Source organism: Miscanthus floridulus, chromosome 18 (genome assembly GCF_019320115.1).
Source record: "Miscanthus floridulus cultivar M001 chromosome 18, ASM1932011v1, whole genome shotgun sequence".
In the NCBI taxonomy this organism is placed as follows: domain Eukaryota; kingdom Viridiplantae; phylum Streptophyta; class Magnoliopsida; order Poales; family Poaceae; genus Miscanthus; species Miscanthus floridulus.
Window position 1 is genome coordinate 40,313,437 of NC_089597.1, and position 16,515 is coordinate 40,329,951.

At 43.5% G+C, this 16,515-nt stretch overlaps 1 protein-coding gene across 6 annotated transcripts in view; it reads left to right on the plus strand.

Annotated features, from left to right (window-relative positions):
• The first annotated feature begins 945 nt into the window (after positions 1 to 945).
• Positions 946 to 16,515, plus strand: part of LOC136522155 (uncharacterized) — a 49,203-nt gene continuing 33,633 nt past the window's right edge. Inside the window, exons 1-6 of one of the 6 annotated variants that reach the window (XR_010775800.1) lie at positions 946 to 1,234; positions 1,348 to 1,468; positions 2,565 to 2,684; positions 2,798 to 2,847; positions 3,275 to 3,349; positions 3,885 to 3,949. Coding sequence is in view for 4 of the 6 variants with exons in the window: in XM_066515943.1 (XP_066372040.1) it covers positions 1,143 to 1,234; positions 1,348 to 1,468; positions 2,565 to 2,684; positions 2,798 to 2,847; positions 3,051 to 3,145; positions 3,302 to 3,303 (480 nt within the window). In the remaining 2 variants the exon portion in view is untranslated. Of the gene's footprint in view, positions 1,235 to 1,347; positions 1,469 to 2,564; positions 2,685 to 2,797; positions 2,848 to 3,050; positions 3,146 to 3,274; positions 3,558 to 3,644; positions 3,713 to 3,884; positions 3,950 to 16,515 lie in introns of those variants that run through there. The other 5 variants (XR_010775801.1, XM_066515943.1, XM_066515945.1 and 2 more) reach the window with 5 other exon arrangements.

Sequence of the window (16,515 nt, forward strand, 5' to 3'; positions counted from 1 at the left end):
ACATTGAGGACGTTTGTGACCACCTCCTCCCCTACTATCTCTCAAAACTCTTTGTAGAAGAGAGCCGGTAGCCCGTCTGACCCTAGTGCCTTCAAGTTTCTGATTGCCTTTAGGGCCTCAACCACCTCCTCACTTCTAAAATCCTTCATTAGTGTCCCATTCATTTCAAACGTAACTTTGGTCTCAACATAATACAATAACCATGTGTATTTTGGTTACCAGATGACCTGGATAGCTCAGAAAAATAGTTAGTGATAAGACCCCCTCTTCTCTCCTTCTTCCTCTACCCAACCCCCATTCTCCTTTCTAAGCTTTCCTATCTATTACTTCTCTTCCTCTCTGTACACGAAGCATGGAAAAACGCAGTATTCCCATCACCAAACTGCATCCATTTTACATGTGCACGCTCTCCCGTAAGTGTCCACATGCTCTTCCACCTTCTCCAGTTTATACCGCAACACACCTTCCCTATTGATTTGGTCTTTTCTCATCACCCCTCTCCTACATTTCTCCAACTCCCCCTTTAGATGTTTTCTCCTTCTCTCAAGATCTCAAAGAACGTTTGTTCTCCAACTCGCCAAGGCACCAACCACTTCCTCTAAAGCCATATCCAATTACGATGGATATACACACTACGTAAAAAACGGTTTTTAGCAACGGGATAAATTTTTTTAGGGGCGACTGGTGATGGAGCCACCCCTACAGTGACGTGCTCGGAATCCACGAGACCAGCCGCCCCTACAAATAAAACAGCAGGGGCGGCTGGTGATACGAGCCACCCCTACAAATAGGTAGGATTTGTAGGGGCGGCTCAATCACCAGCCGCCCTCGGTGTTTCTATTTATAGGAGCGGCTGGTGATTGAACCGCCCTTAGAAATGCCCAACGTACGGTATAAACCGTCCGAAATATCTACGGCCTCCTCTCTCTCTCTCCCTCACTCTCCCTCTCCTCCGACTCTCCGAGCCCCTCCGTTTCTCCCCCACGCCGCCCCTCCCTCTCCCCACGCGGTGACGGGACCTCCCTCTCCAGTGGAGGCGCACGGCGTCGCACCCCCCTCTTCTCCGCGCGGCGGCACTCGGCGGCGCACCCTAGGGTGGCAGGGGTTCTGCCGGGTGGGACGAGGAGTCCATCCTCGCCGCGATGGTCGTCGAGGACACCCCCATCCGCGAGTCCCGTCACAAGAGGCAGGCCTCCACCTCCTCCGCCGGCGGCAGCGCCGGATCCAGCACCAGGTACGGCGGCCGACCCGCCTAATTCTTTTCCTGCTCGGCTTCTCGCCGGTACGGTGGAGCAATAGCCCTGCTTTTACACCAGTCTGCTGTTTTTCTTCGTTTCTCCCGTTCAGCTCGCCTATACGTTCGATTCGGCCGTTTTCTGCATCAACGGGGCCAAGCGACCACCGGCGCCGCCGCCCTACTCCCAGCTGCCCAGGTCCCTTCGCCGACGACGAGCGCCCACCACAGCAGGTACTCTTTCCCCCCTCTCTCCCCTTCCTTCTCTGCAAAACTGAGCACCCGGCCCCGAACCCTATCCGGATCTGATCTAATCACAAGTCTAAGTGTATGCATGTGGCTTCGCGCGCTCGGCTCCGGTCACCCGTCGATCCACGCAACCATGGTAAGCGAGCCTCATCTCGTCTGGTTAAGTACGTGGATCTAGGTGCAATATCTGTAGCAGTGGGGGTTCCTGAGAGCGTAGATTTGCGTGGAAATTTTTTTGATTGGAGCTTGTGCTCTGTGGGCTGCTGCATCGCAATCGTGATTCGTCTTTCGCTGAATTAGTTGACTGTAATTCGTACTCCTGAGTTGAAGACTGAAGTGATGTGCTGGGGTAATTCTGTTGTGAATCTAATCGCGATATCAGTCTTCTAGGTGAAGATGTTTAGCTGTCAAATGCAATATTTGAGATGTGCTTTTAAAACTGTGGAAGTATTGATACGGCTAGAAAGTAGAAACTACTACTTACAAACTTAAGAGTCGGCCCCGTTCGCTGGTCTGAAACTTGGCTGAAACTGGCTGAAAAACATTGTTCTGGCTGAATTGTTGTGAGAGAAAAACACTGTTCCGGCTGAAAAAAGAAGTCGAACAAGCCAAATATGGGGTAAGCCGAACATGGCCGGAGATGCTGATTACCTACTGCTTACGAGCTAAGAGTTAGATATGCTGATTACCTGGGGATTTGCTTGGGTTGGAAGTATTTACGAAGCTGGAAAGTCATGTTTTGCAAGGTTTATTGTTTCCCAATATCAATATACATTGTGATGCTAATCTAGTTTTAATCCTTGAAATGATTGACTTGATTAGTATACTGAGATTGATTTGCTGTTGAATGGCTTCTATCCGTTTTTTCGCTCAACACAATTTCGTAGTATAAATCCACAGACAGGCTATTTATTCATACTGCATTGTGCTCAATTAGTATGGCCTTTTGGTCCTCTTAGGCTCTTAAAATTAGAACATGAGGTGAACTCAGGTTCACTCGTTGTGCATGGTGAAATTGTTTCTGGAGGCTGTCAACATGACAATAAGTTCAATCTAATCTGATAGTCATATATTTTTGCAGTCGAGGAGGAAGACCAGGGAGCCCAAGGAGGAGAACGTTACCCTTGGACCCACTGTCCGTGAAGGAGAGTCTGTCTTTGGTGTTGCTCACATCTTTGCATCCTTCAATGACACCTTCATTGTAAGTGCTGGATGTTTTTTTTTTTTCTGTGGATGGACCTTTTTATTCCCTTCCCCAGTTTAAATGTGATGTTGTAATATTGGGGATTGATTTGGGAGTTGCTCATTGTGCAGATTTGCCTGGAGATCTGCTTTGAGCCGACCACCACGCCTTGTGGGCACAGGTAATTTCTAACTGTGCTTTTGGAAAAAAAAGTGGTTGCTTGCATTCTGTATGCAAAGAGAAGAAATAAAAAACTTTCCCTGGTTCATTTTGTTTGTGCCGTGTGCAACCGTAGGATGTCAGTTGCTTCCTGTGAGTTGCACAATTCATTTTGTATGCTGATTGCCTGTCAGAAAGTGATTTCTTCTGTTGTTAAAAGTGCAGTTTAACGAATGATCTTGGAATTGTAAAATTCTGTTGGTTAGTGTCGGAGAAGCCTGTTAATTACCCCGGGCAAATGGACCACAAAAGCTTACAATGTACATGTGCACTTCTTGCGCATTTGCAATTCCTTTTTTTTTCCTGATTTTGTTTATATACAAGACTGGAGTACTAGGATTTTCATTGGTACTTTGACTGTGCTTTGACACGCATATCTCATTTCACAGAAGGAAACCGTGTTGGTTCTAGAGGAGAACCAATCCTTGGAAAATGCTCATCGAACATTGCTGCAGGAGCTTGTGGTAACTTTCTATGTGGCTACACTGTCCTTTGATCTCACTTGATGATAAATTGGTTAGGGAGTGTTGTCGGCACGTGCATTTTTCTGGGTCATTGCATCTGTTCTGAGCAGTAGGGTTTTAATGATTATTTCTAAAAGAAAACGGAAGGTGTGGCTGCATTTTTATTTGCAATCCTAGAAAATTACATTGATTGCTGATTCTGTTTTATATGGAGTGTGTATTTCCATATTTCATTTGCAATCTTAGAAATCAACATTGATTGCTGATTCTGTTTTTATTAAATCTGTATTCTTAGTCATCTGCAGTGCAATCGGGTAAAAAGATCATGCAATATGGGAATTCATTGGATAGTGGAGAAAGTAACTGCCTGATAACTCGCCTTCTTGGTCAGTTGCAGTTCTTCCAACATTCTTTGTTCAAATCCATACCTATCTGAGGACCTTATGGCATCACTTTCTCTTTTTTTCTTGAACACTATTTGGTGCCTGTGTAGCATTAGTTTCTGTTATGAGAAAACAATGTTCTTCCATGATAGATATTGTGCTTTATCTTTGCGAAAGAGGGCATGTTGAGGGTGATATGGTATTCCAGCTGTTAGAATTCTGGTTAAGTACAGAAGATGCATGTTTGTAACTTTGCTGATCGATTATCGTTTTGGGTTGTTTGTAGCAAGAACTTTTTGGACGTGGAAAACTAGTTATGCTAAGGACTTGCAACCAACTTCTTCGCAGACTATCGAAGGTTAGGTTCAATTGTTTTGTTGTGTCTACTCTTTGAAGTTTAGATTTACTGTTGTTCCCACATTTCATCTTGGTTGAGTGGCCATTTTGTTAGCCAGCCACCCCCCCCCCCCCCCCCCCCCCCCAAAAAAAACACTAAGAGGAACTATGTGGCATTGCCAATAAGGAGAAATAGACACCAAAATTGAAGTAAAAAATGACACGAATCTGGGTGGTAGGCGTACCAACTAAGCTCGGCTCAGTTCCTAGGACATTTCCATTTTCTTTCATTCAAAAGAAAGGCTTTGTGTACGAGAGAAAAAAAGGCTTTGCTTTCCATTTGTGGTTAGTGTTTGCAGCCTGTACACAAGCAATATGGCATCTCATTTGGTGCTGCTGTTTATGCAGTTGGAGACAATTAGGCTTACCGAGTCATTGTCTTGTACATTCTCAAGACTGGCTGCGGTGTGTCTTGTTCTCTCTTGTGTTACTTGCATCGAGCGAAGATTGGTTTTCACAATACTTTTTCATATACCTATGTGCAGTCTCATAGTTTAAATGAACAGCAAGCACAATAATTTGCACCATGTATTGTCATGGAATATTTGTTATAATCTGGTATAAATAAATGTTCTGGTCGAATTTGAATTGTAAATTTAATTTTTTTGGCAGAAAAATAATTTGTAGGGGCGATTGGTACTGTAGCCGCCCCTACAAATCGATTTGTAGGGGCGGCTGGTGTGCCCAGACCGCCCCTGTAAATCGATTTGTAGGGGCGGCTACAGTACCAACCGTCCCTACAAATCGATTTGTAGGGGCGGCTGGTAACACCAGCCGCCTCTACAAATTGATTTATAAGGACGGTCTGGGAACCGCCCCTATAGATACATGATTTGTAGAGACCCTTACATAGGGACGGCTAGGCAAACCGCCCCTACAAACGGTATTCACCCGCCCCTACAAAACCTTTTTTACGTGGTGACATAGAGTCAGAGTCATTTAACAATATGCTAGCCAATGTGTACCTAATATCTAGACCCAAAATGTCATCAAAATACCTATGGCATATGAACAATTAAACTTAATCGATGTTAAGGGATTTGTCAAAAAAAAAACAATATAATGATATGGTTTACACTTCAAAGTTATATGAGAGAATACTTTTGTCAAGATTAAATATTCGACCTTAATGATGTATCTTTATATATGGGTGTCCGCTAACTTTGAACTAATTTAGACAACTGCTCGGATGACTCCACGACTCTATTTAATAAGTGTGCTATTATACTAATATATGTCAGTGGTTGGACGAACTCAAAAATGTACTACATAGGGATGATCGACGAAGAAGATCCTACGTGTAAAATGTCACACGTCCTAGTTGGGTCATCTCTTGTTGCAGATGACATGCACTTCACGTGCGGTTATTGTGCCGAATAACTGGTTACATGGAACCTGCGTGAGAATTAAGAAATCATTGTGCTGCTGCCGGCTGCCGCAGACCTGAACCTGAACGCGTGGATGACGGAAAGGGTGACGCAACGGGAACAATCTACACAGTTAGAAACAAACGGCCGGCTGGCCGTAAGCATCAGCACGCCTGGAGCGCCAACTCCCGACACGTATAAATATACAGCGACACCCCTGCGATTTTTTTTAATTTTAACACTTTTTTAAAACTAATTTTAAATCTAACCCTCTTGTTTTTTTAAAAAAAACTAACACTTTTGGCCGCATCTATTGCCCTGGCGCGGCCAAATACGTGGCGCGACAGAGGTCTAACGTGGCGGCGACTAGAAGCGCTGGATGGCGACTAGAGGGGGGTGAATAGTCGTTTCTAAAACTTAATCGCGTCGGCTAACCGAAACAAGTGCGGAATTAAAACCGTCTAGCCAAGATTACACCCCTTTATCTATGTTCTCTGGCACCTTGCAAAGATCTTAATTAAGCAACAAAGGTGCCGGGCTAACTAGAGCTCACCTAACCAATTCTAGGAGCAAGGTCACACAAACCTATGCCACTAATATTTCAAGCAATGAGGGAGCTCCTATACATGCTAGTAAGCAAAAGCACAAAGCCAACTAAGCTCACTAGCAATGCCCAATAACAAAGCAACTAATGCTAAATTAGAGAGCACAAATACTTAGCTACACAAACTAAGCAAAGTGACTAACAATGTTACACAAACCAAATTAGCCACGCAAGGGAGCTACTTCTATGCTACATAAGCAAGAAGGTAACTAGTGAGCTACACAAGCTAACTAATCACAAGAGCAACTACACAAGCACAATGTATATAAAAGTAATCATAAGCTTGTGTAAGGGGATTGCAAACCAACGGAAAGAACAAGGTTGACACGGTGATTTTCTCCTGAGGTTCACGTGCTTGCCAATACGCTACATCCTCGTTGTGTCGACCGCTTACTTGGTGGTTCGGCGGCTAATTGGCATCACCTGCCAAGCCCACACGTCGGGCACCGCAAGAACCTACCCCAAAAGTGAGGGTAGCTCAATGACACGCTCAACTAGAGTTGCTCTTCGTGGCTCCTGCGGGGCGAGCACAATGCCCCTCACAAAGCTCTTCTCCGGAGCACCGCACAAGTTTCTTGCGGGCTTCGACGGAGACCACCACCAAGTCGTCTAGGAGGTGGCAACCTCCAAGAGTAACAAGCACAATCGGCTTGCAATTCGATCACCTAGTGCCACTCAATGCAACCTCACGATGCAATCGTACTAAAATCGCTCTCTCTCACACAATCGAATGATCACTATCAAGTATATGTGAGATGGAGGGCTCCCAAGCACTACTACATAAGCCACCAAGGCTCCAGTGTGCTTAGCTACCGGCCCAAGGCCGACCATAGCTTCTATTTATAATCCCACAAACAAATAGAGCCGTTACCCCTTCACTGGGCAAAAGTTGGGACGACCGGACGCTCCGGTCCGATTGACCGGACGCTGGACCTCACCGTCCGGTCGTGCGATGCACGCCACGTGTCCCCTTCTTCAAACGTTGTTCGCCCGATCCCAACGGTCATCTGTTGACCGGACGCAGCAGCTTGAACTGACCGGACGCAACAACCACAATGTCCGATCGTTTCTAGTAAGGTACCAGACATGACAGGACGTGTCCGGTCGGTCGCAATCGGATGCACCACCAGCGTCTGGTCACTTCTAGCTTCTCTGCTCTGCCTGCATCATCACACGTCGCCTTGACCGGACGCATACGGCCAGCGTCTGGTCACTTCCAGCGCCAACGTCTGGTCAATGACCGACGCCTGCCCGCTGACTACCACTACTGACCGGACGCTGAAACCCAGTGCCCGATCACTGCGTGACCAGAGTCCGATCCACTCTGTGGGACCCTATCTTTTCTATATAGGGCGCCGGTGGAGTTCCTAACCCTTCTCGCCACCGTTTCATCGCCAAGTTGATTCACATCAACTCCAACTCCATCTCCTTTGTAAATGTGCCAACACCACCGAGTGTACACCATCATGTGTATGTGTGTTAGCATTTTCACAATCATTTTCCAAAGGATTAGCCACTCAACTTGCCATGCCACTCGATCCTAGCAATAATGCAAAGTTAGATCACTCGAGTGGCACTAGATGATCGATATGCAAACAAGTTTGCCTCTCTTGATAGTACAACCATCTGTCATAAACCCGGTCATAAACTTCTCTACACACCTATGACCGGTGAAATAAAATGCCCTAGGTTATACCTTTGCCTTGCGCATTCCATTCCATCTCCTCTAATGTCGATGCAACACATGCACCAACACGATCAACAATGATATGATCCACTTCATATCATCACGTGATCATATTGGTTCATCGATCTTGACTTCACTCGTTTTTCACCATTGCCTTCGTCCATCGGCGTCAAGTCTTGCTCAAGCTTCACCGCCACATGGTCCATCACTCCAAAGCCTCCGACTTGCCCTTCACGCTTGCTACCGGTCCATCCAGCCAAGTCTTATCTTGATCTTCTCCACCTTGATCACATGACTCAATGTCATGTCTCATGTGCAATAAACTCCTTCATCATCACATGTGTGAGCTTTGCAACATCTCCAAGCCATATTCACCTTCATGGCATATGTTGCTCACACACATGTATCTGTGGACTAATCACCTATGTATCTCACATAAAACACAATTAGTCCACCTAGGTTGTCACTCAATTACCAAAACCACACAAGGACCTTTCAATCTCTTCCTTTTTGGTAATTAATGACAACTCTACAAAGATATGAAAATTAAGCTCTTTTGGATTCATGTTGCTTACCCAAGCAATTTTACCATGTGAAAATGATTTTGGACAAGTACCACAAACTCAAGATGGTAGTATTAGCTCCCCCTACATATGTGCTAGAGTGTTTGTATTGAAGTTTGCACATATGCATAGATTGAAAATGTGGGAGAGTAATTACTACCAAATGATGCTAAGGTGTATAGAATAAACCTTTGAAGCGTGTACCAATCGGAGTTGCACCTTTAAGTTCATCCTTAGCACCATGGTTAGCTAGATATCACTTGGAAATAAAAGCACTAGATACCTCGTGAGATTAACATTAAAAGCAAGGTACTAGCATTACTAGAAAAGCATATCAAGTGTCTAGCTATCATCCTATGCATGCTAGTTACCAAATCATTATTCAAGTTCTACAACTAGCATACACCACACAAGCATGCATATTGAATTTAAAAGCTTATGCAATGCAAGCAAGCACATGAATATGCACATATCAAATGCAATCAATCAATGTTCATAAGATTGCTCCCCTACTTGTGTGCTTCTCTTGTCCAAGAATTTTGATCCATCTCTTTTCTTCAATGTTGCTCCCTCTTTGTCCATGTCCATGTCCAACCTCTACTTCTTTGAGCTTTTATATCTTATCTCTCCCCCTTGTACAATCTCAATCTCAAAGCTTTCATATCTTTGTACAATCTCTCCCCCTTTGCCATCAATTTCCATAAAAGGTGAGCTTCTCATTGATGCAAAGGTATACGTTTGGGGTAGATGGTTGAGGCTTGAATCTTGCATTTTTTATGGACATCACTTGATTGTTGGAATGACACCACTTGTAGATACCACTTGTAACTTATACCACTTGTATCTTGTGTAGGGCTTCTTGAGATACCACACATAAGATTTTTTATATTGAGATCAATTTGTGGGACACCTCCCCCTATGTGATAGCATGGGTCATCCATTTGATACACTTGAGCTCTTATAGGTGAAGGATGCATTCTTCATTTGATGATCACTTAAAGTTGAGGATCACTTGTGGAACCATCGTCTTGCATGATTGATACCATGTGTAGATATGATATCACTTGAAAGAATCTTCTAGTATGGAACCACTTATTGGATTTATCAATAAAAACCATTTCTTGAACATTTGCTATCTTCATGAGTACGACTTATAGGATATCACTTGTGAGTTGATCTAGACATCATTTGTAGATTCTTGATAAAATACTTGAGTATAGATACCACTTGAATCAAACAAACTAGATATCCATTTGCATTGTTGTCTTGTGCTTGTACTCTTATCACTATCATAAGCTTCTATGGTTGACTTTAACTAAATTAATTTGCCTAAGCTTTCAAGTCCGGTTTGAACCAATGACAAGCTTCTTCACACCTCTTGCAAGGGTTATCTTGCTAATGTTGTACTTGTCACTTGTTAGCAATCCAAATTAGATCAAGTACTTGGGATCACTAGCTCATGAACAAATTCATATACTAACCACTAGATCAAGTAATAATTCAAGCAATAGTGGTAGGTTATGAATTTAAACATTTCATTTGTTATGCATGATCCTATGAAGCATGTACTATATGCACTAACCGCATACTAGTAAGGGATGAAATGATCATGCACATTACAATAATACCTTTGCTATGTTGGAGTAGAGGATAGTCACATAGATTCTAATTCATTACTCTAATAGCAATGTGAAATCCAATTATAAGCTTGGTGAAGGCCAATAGATATAATTTTGAATTCCATTCTTCACCTATATGAAATGAATACCATTTATGATCAAGTGCACTTTCTTGTTGTGGTTGGCTTGCTTTATCCTTTGATCTTTGCTTGCATGAGAGCATCAATTTGAGAATACCACTTGAAATATCATGACTAGCTCTCTTTTGGGTGTTGCTTGCTTTTCTTGATCAACCCTTTTGATTGCTTCAACTAAGCATCTCAAATGTTCCTCGGATCACCACTTTCATGTTAGCCTTCCAAGTACCACACTTGGTTCACCTACACATAGGCGACAAGCCCCTACACTAGGGAGAAGTGATCTCTCTCCAAGAACCATCCTTGATACTCACTTGAAATAACTTGATTGATTGATCCAAGTGATGAACTTAACTTGATGAGTAACCTTGATTCCTTCTTTAAGTCCTTTTCTTTCTGCGAAATGATCTCCAATCATATCTAGAACTTAAATTTCATCTTCAACTTGAGTTTGATCTTGATCTTCATCTTGAGTACCAAAAGTGTGCAAAGTACACTCCACAATCAAATGACCTTGTACTCTTTGCTTGTCATGCTTTTAGATTGTCTCAAAACCAAACTTATATGCCTCAATTACTTATAAACATGTTTCCAATTTGAGGACCTTTCAATCAAAGTGACTCTAGATCAATCCAATATTTATCACTTTTCTGGCAGATTCTGAACCCTTTGAAGAAATAAGCATATCTCCCAAAGTACAAATCCAAATATCACAAAATTTGGTGGAGATGTGCTTTACCAAGTTATCTAGCAGGTGTAAAAATTTGAGCTTCATTTGACTTCTATATTGCTACCCGATTTCAATTCTTCCACCACTGCTACATGCTGAAAACTGCTGCCCTATAGCTGACAAGAACCACTCTAAAACCGAAGCATTTCTTATCCAACTCTCATGAAATTTGTACAGCATCTTATACCATAAGTCTAGAGCATGTACACTATTTTTATACTAATCCAATAAGTTTTGATCACTCAAACATGGCTAAGATCACAGCTCACTCAGATTTTTAATATAGGACAGATTTCAATCACTTGAGCTATACTTTATCAAATATGAATCAAACTTGAAACTAACTCGTTTGAATACTTTCACAAGACATAAATCCATTCAATCCACTTACTAAATACAATCTTATGAACTTATCCAACACAAATCAATCCAAACTTGACTACTAATCAATTATCGATTCAATCATCTCATAGCAAGCAACATTGCATATTTATCCAATTCAATCAACTCATATGCACCCAAATGAAATGATCAACAAGAGATATACCTTGGTTAGCTCATGATCATCCAACTAGCAAGCTTCAACTCAAATATTTGAAAGTCATCAAATATATCTAATGAATTACCAACAACTAGAATTATAGCACTTGTATGTTGATAGCACTTGGACTTCACTCAATTTTTACTTAACATTGGGTTTGGATGCTCACTAGGCTTCATATCTTGACTCAACATATGATGATCAATATGAAATCAATTGAATTAAGTCTCCAATGCCGATAGTACCTACATTCTATCATCCACTTTTTGATGGTACCCAAACAAGTTTGGGTCCTTTCAAGTTAGGAGAAACATACTTAGGCATAGCCTTAGTATGAATAGCGGGATGTTTTGCAATAGCAACCATAGAGGTACCATTATCATCCTTCCTAAGCATAGACTCATCATCAACTGAAATAGGCTTAGAAGTTTTACCTAGGGGATATGAATGTGCCATGTGTCCCCTTTCCTGGCATGAGTAGCACTTTCTCTTTGCTTGAGCCTTCTCTTCTTTGCTCATGTGGTGCTTCTCATTGCCTTGCCTCTCATGGATTGCTTGAGCTTTCTTCTCAAGCTTGGTAGGACACTTAGAGGCAAAGTGTCCCATACTTTCACACTTAAAGCACTTGATGTGAGCATAATTTTTCTTCTCATCTTCATTCTTGCTCATCATCTTGGCATCTTGAGTTTGCATTGGATGCCTTGCCATTCCACTCCTTGTTTTCTTCTTCTTTATCATCAAGTCACCACCATCTTTATGGTTGATCTTGATTTGCTCTTGGGGTGTCTTCTCTTGCTCAACTTGTGGCTTTGGTTGAGGCTCTTCTAGTTGCTTCACCAATTGCTTGGTTGGGCACATTGAGGTAAGGTGACCCCAAGTGCGGCACTTAAAGCACTTAACATGCTTTAGCCTCTCTTCTTCTTTTATCTTCTTGAGCTTCTCAATGTTAGGGCAACCATTTGCAAGGTGTTCCGCTTCATGACATCGGTAGCACATGGTATGAGAGAGCTTTCTTTGTTGTAGCTTCTTCATCTTTCTCTCTCTCTTTCTTTCGCCCTTTGTCATCTTCTTCTTGAAGCCAAGGCCACACTTGTCACCATAGTTTCTTTGAGTCTTCAACATGTGCTCAAAGATGACTTTTGAGTTGTAGCACCTCTCTAACTTGTTGCTCAATTTCTTCACTTCACTTTTAAGCTTAATGTTCTCCTTCAAAATGTTAGTCTCACAAGACATAGAAGTAGAACAAGCATCTATTTGTGAAGAACATGGCATTTCTAATAAATCATCACAAGAGGTGGATACATGCGTCTTGCCTACATCACAAGGGTTAGCAATATTTTGCAATTTATCATTTGATCCATGTGATGAGCTCTCATTATTTTTAAGTTTCTTTGTAAACATTTTAATGAGAGAAGCATGTTATTCTAATAATTCATCATGAGATGCAAGTGGTGTCTCATGATTCAATTTTAGCTCATCATGTGAAGATTTAAAAGCATCAAGTAATTTCTTACGTTCTTCACAAGAGTTCTTTAGAAATGAGTTTTCATTTTCTAATTTCATTGTTTTAGCTTTCTCATTTTCTAAAGACATGGTCATGCTAGCAAGTCTACTAACAAGCTCATCATATGAATCAACATGATCAACCACATTATCATTTGATACCTTGGTGTCACCTTGTGACATGAAGCAATGTGGTGATGTAGGAGAGCTTGGAGTAGCAATGTCATCCGGGCATGATCCATCATCATAACCATCAAGTGTGCATAGGGTAGCATCATCATTTGCAACACTTATGGCATCATCAATCTTGTCAAGTGAACTTCTAGTAGATCGATCATCATCATCACTTGACCATGTGGTGGAGCAATCTTCCACAATCACCAAGTTGTGGTCATGCTCAACATCCTCATGCGCCACTTTCTTGGGCTCATCCTCCTTGAACTTGCCATCATCCCATGTGGAGGAATCACCAAAGGTGCGCTTGATGGACTCCCATATCTCACAAGCGTTTCCCGTGTAGTTTACTTGTTTTATCAAATCAAAACTCAATGCATCCATTAGAAAACAACAAGCATGTGCATCAAGTTCATAGAGAATTCTTTGAGCTTTGGTGAGATTTCTATGGTCCAAGACATGGGTGAGACCATTAGTGACAATCCACCAAAACTTAGGTCCCTTTGCACGAAAATGATCAAGCATGTGATTTTTCCAAAGTGCAAAGTTTATGCCATAAAAAATGTGTGTCTCATAAACATCTAGCCCACTAGATGCCATCCTCTCGGGTTGGTGAAGACCACAAATGAGAGACCTAGCTCTGATACCACTTGTAGGGTTGAGATGGCCACTAGAGGGGGGTGAATAGTTGTTTCTAAAACTTAATCACATCAGCTAACTGAAACAAGTGCGGAATTAAAACTATCGGTCTAGCCAAGACTACACCCCTCTATCTATGTTCTCTAACACCTTGCAAAGATCCTAATTAAGCAACAAAGGTGTCGGGCTAACTAGAGCTCACCTAACCAATTCTAGGAGCAAGGTCACACAAACCTATGCCACTAGTATTTCAAGCAATGAGGGAGCTCCTACATATGCTAGTAAGCAAAAGCACAAAGCCAACTAATCTCACTAGCAATGCTCAATAACAAGGCAACACATGCCAAATTAGAGAGCATAAATACTTAGCTACACAAACTAAGCAAAGTGACTAACAAGGTTACACATACCAAATTAGCCACGCAAGGGAGCTACTTCTATGCTACACAAGCAAGAAGGTAACTAGTGAGCTACACAAGCTAACTAATCACAAGAGCAACTACACAAGCACAATGTATATAAAAGTAATCACAAGCTTGTGTAAGGGGATTGCAAACCAACGGAAAGAACAAGGTTGACACGGTAATTTTCTCCCGAGGTTCACGTGCTTGCCAACACGCTACGTCCCTGTTGTGTTGACCACTCACTTGGTGGTTCGGCGGCCAATTGGCATCACCCGCCAAGCCCGCACGTCGGGCACCACAAGAACCTACCCCGAAAGTGAGGGTAGATCAATGACACACTCAACTAGAGTTGCTCTTTGTGGCTCCCGTGGGGCGAGCACAATGCCCCTCATAAAGCTCTTCTCCAGAGCACCGCACAAGCTTCTTGCGGGCTTTGACGGAGACCACCACCAAGCCATTTAGGAGGTGGCAACCTCCAAGAGTAACAAGCACCACTGGCTTGCAACTTGATCACCTAGTGCCACTCAATGCAACCTCACGATGCAATCACACTAGAATCGCTCTCTCACACAATCGAATGATCACTATCAAGTTTATGTGAGATGGAGGGCTCCTAAGCACTACTACACAAGCCACCAAGGCTCTAGTGTGCTCAGCTACCAGCCCAAGGCTGACCATGGCTTCTATTTATAACCCCACGAACAAATAGAGTCGTTACCCCTTCATTGGGCAAAAGTCAGGACGACCGGACGCTTCGGTCCGATCGACCGGACGCTGGACCTCAGCGTCCGGTCATGCGATGCATGCCACATGTCCCCTTCTTCAAAAGCTATTCGAATGATCCCAACGATCATCTGTTGACCGAACGCAGCAGCTTGAACTGACCGGATACAGCAACCCCAGTGTCCGGTCGTTTCTAGTAAGGTACCAGACATGACCGGACACGTCCGGTCGGTCGCGATTGGACGCACCACCAGAGTCCAGTCACTTCCAGCTTCTTTGCTCTGCCTACATCATCACACGTCGTCTTGTTCGGACGCATACGGCCAGCGTCCGGTCACTTCCAGCGCCAGTGTCCGGTTGATGACCGACGCCTGCCCGCTGACTACCACTACTGACCGGATGCTGGAACCCAGCATCTGGTCACTACGTGACCAGAGTCCGGTCCACTCTGTGGGACCCTATCTTTTTTTATATAGGGCGTCGGTGGAGTTCCTAACCCTTCTCGCCACCGTTTCATCGCCAAGTTGATCCACATCAACTCCAACTCCATCTCCTTTGTAAATGTGCCAACACCACCAAGTGTACACCTGAACGGTCCTAATATGGCTAGAGGGGGGGGGCTGAATAGCCTATTTAAAAATCTACAAATCAACTAGAGCAATTTTATTAGTATGACAAATAGCGTAATGCAAACTTGCTCTAGCTCTACAAGAGTTGCAAGCCACCTATCCAACAATTCTAGTTGCATTGTTTACTTAGGCACCCAAACTTGCTATGTAACTACTCACTAAGAGCTCTCAATCTTGCTACTCTAAAGAGCTCAACTAGATGAATGACAATAATAAAGCAAGCTCTCAATTCTAATTACACTAAAGAGCTTGTATCAACTTTCGGCGCTCCGCCGGGGAAGGTACAACTCTCCTCACAATCACCGGAGATGGCCACGAACAATCACCAACTCATGACAATCCTCCACCGCTGCTCCAACCGTCTAGGTGGTGGCAACCACCAAGAGTAACAAGCAAAATCTGCAGCGCAACACGAATACCAAGTGCCTCTAGATGCAATCACTCAAGCAATGCACTTGGATTCTCTCCCAATCTCACAAAGATGATGAATCAATGATAGAGATGAGTGGGAGGACTTTAGCTAAGCTCACAAGATTGCTATGTCAATGAAAATGTGCAAGATAGTGAGCTTGAGCCGGCCATGGGGCTTAAATAGAAGCCCCCACGAAATAGAGCCATTGTACCCCTTCACTGGGCACACTGCTGGCTTACCGGACGGTCCGATCAGACTTGACCGGACGCTGGTTCTCAGTGTCCGGTCCTCCGATGGACGCCACGTGTCACTAGCTTCAAACGTTGTTCATCATATTTCAACGGCTACGAAGCTGATCGGACGCTCTGGCAAAACTGACCAGACGCTGAAGCCCCAACGTCTGGTCGTTTCCAGTAAGGTCCCCGAGGCATATTTTTTCGATCGGACGCGTCCGGTCCACCTTGACCGGACATAGACCAGTGTCTGGTGCAATACCCTAGATACTGTGTTGACCCATCAATTTGACCGGACGCAGCCTATCAGCGTCCGGTCGCTGAGTGACCCAGCGTCCGATCAATAGACCGACACGCGCACCCTCTGCTACCACTGATCGGACGCACCGGTCCAGCCGAGGCCAGCGTCCGGTCACTTGCAA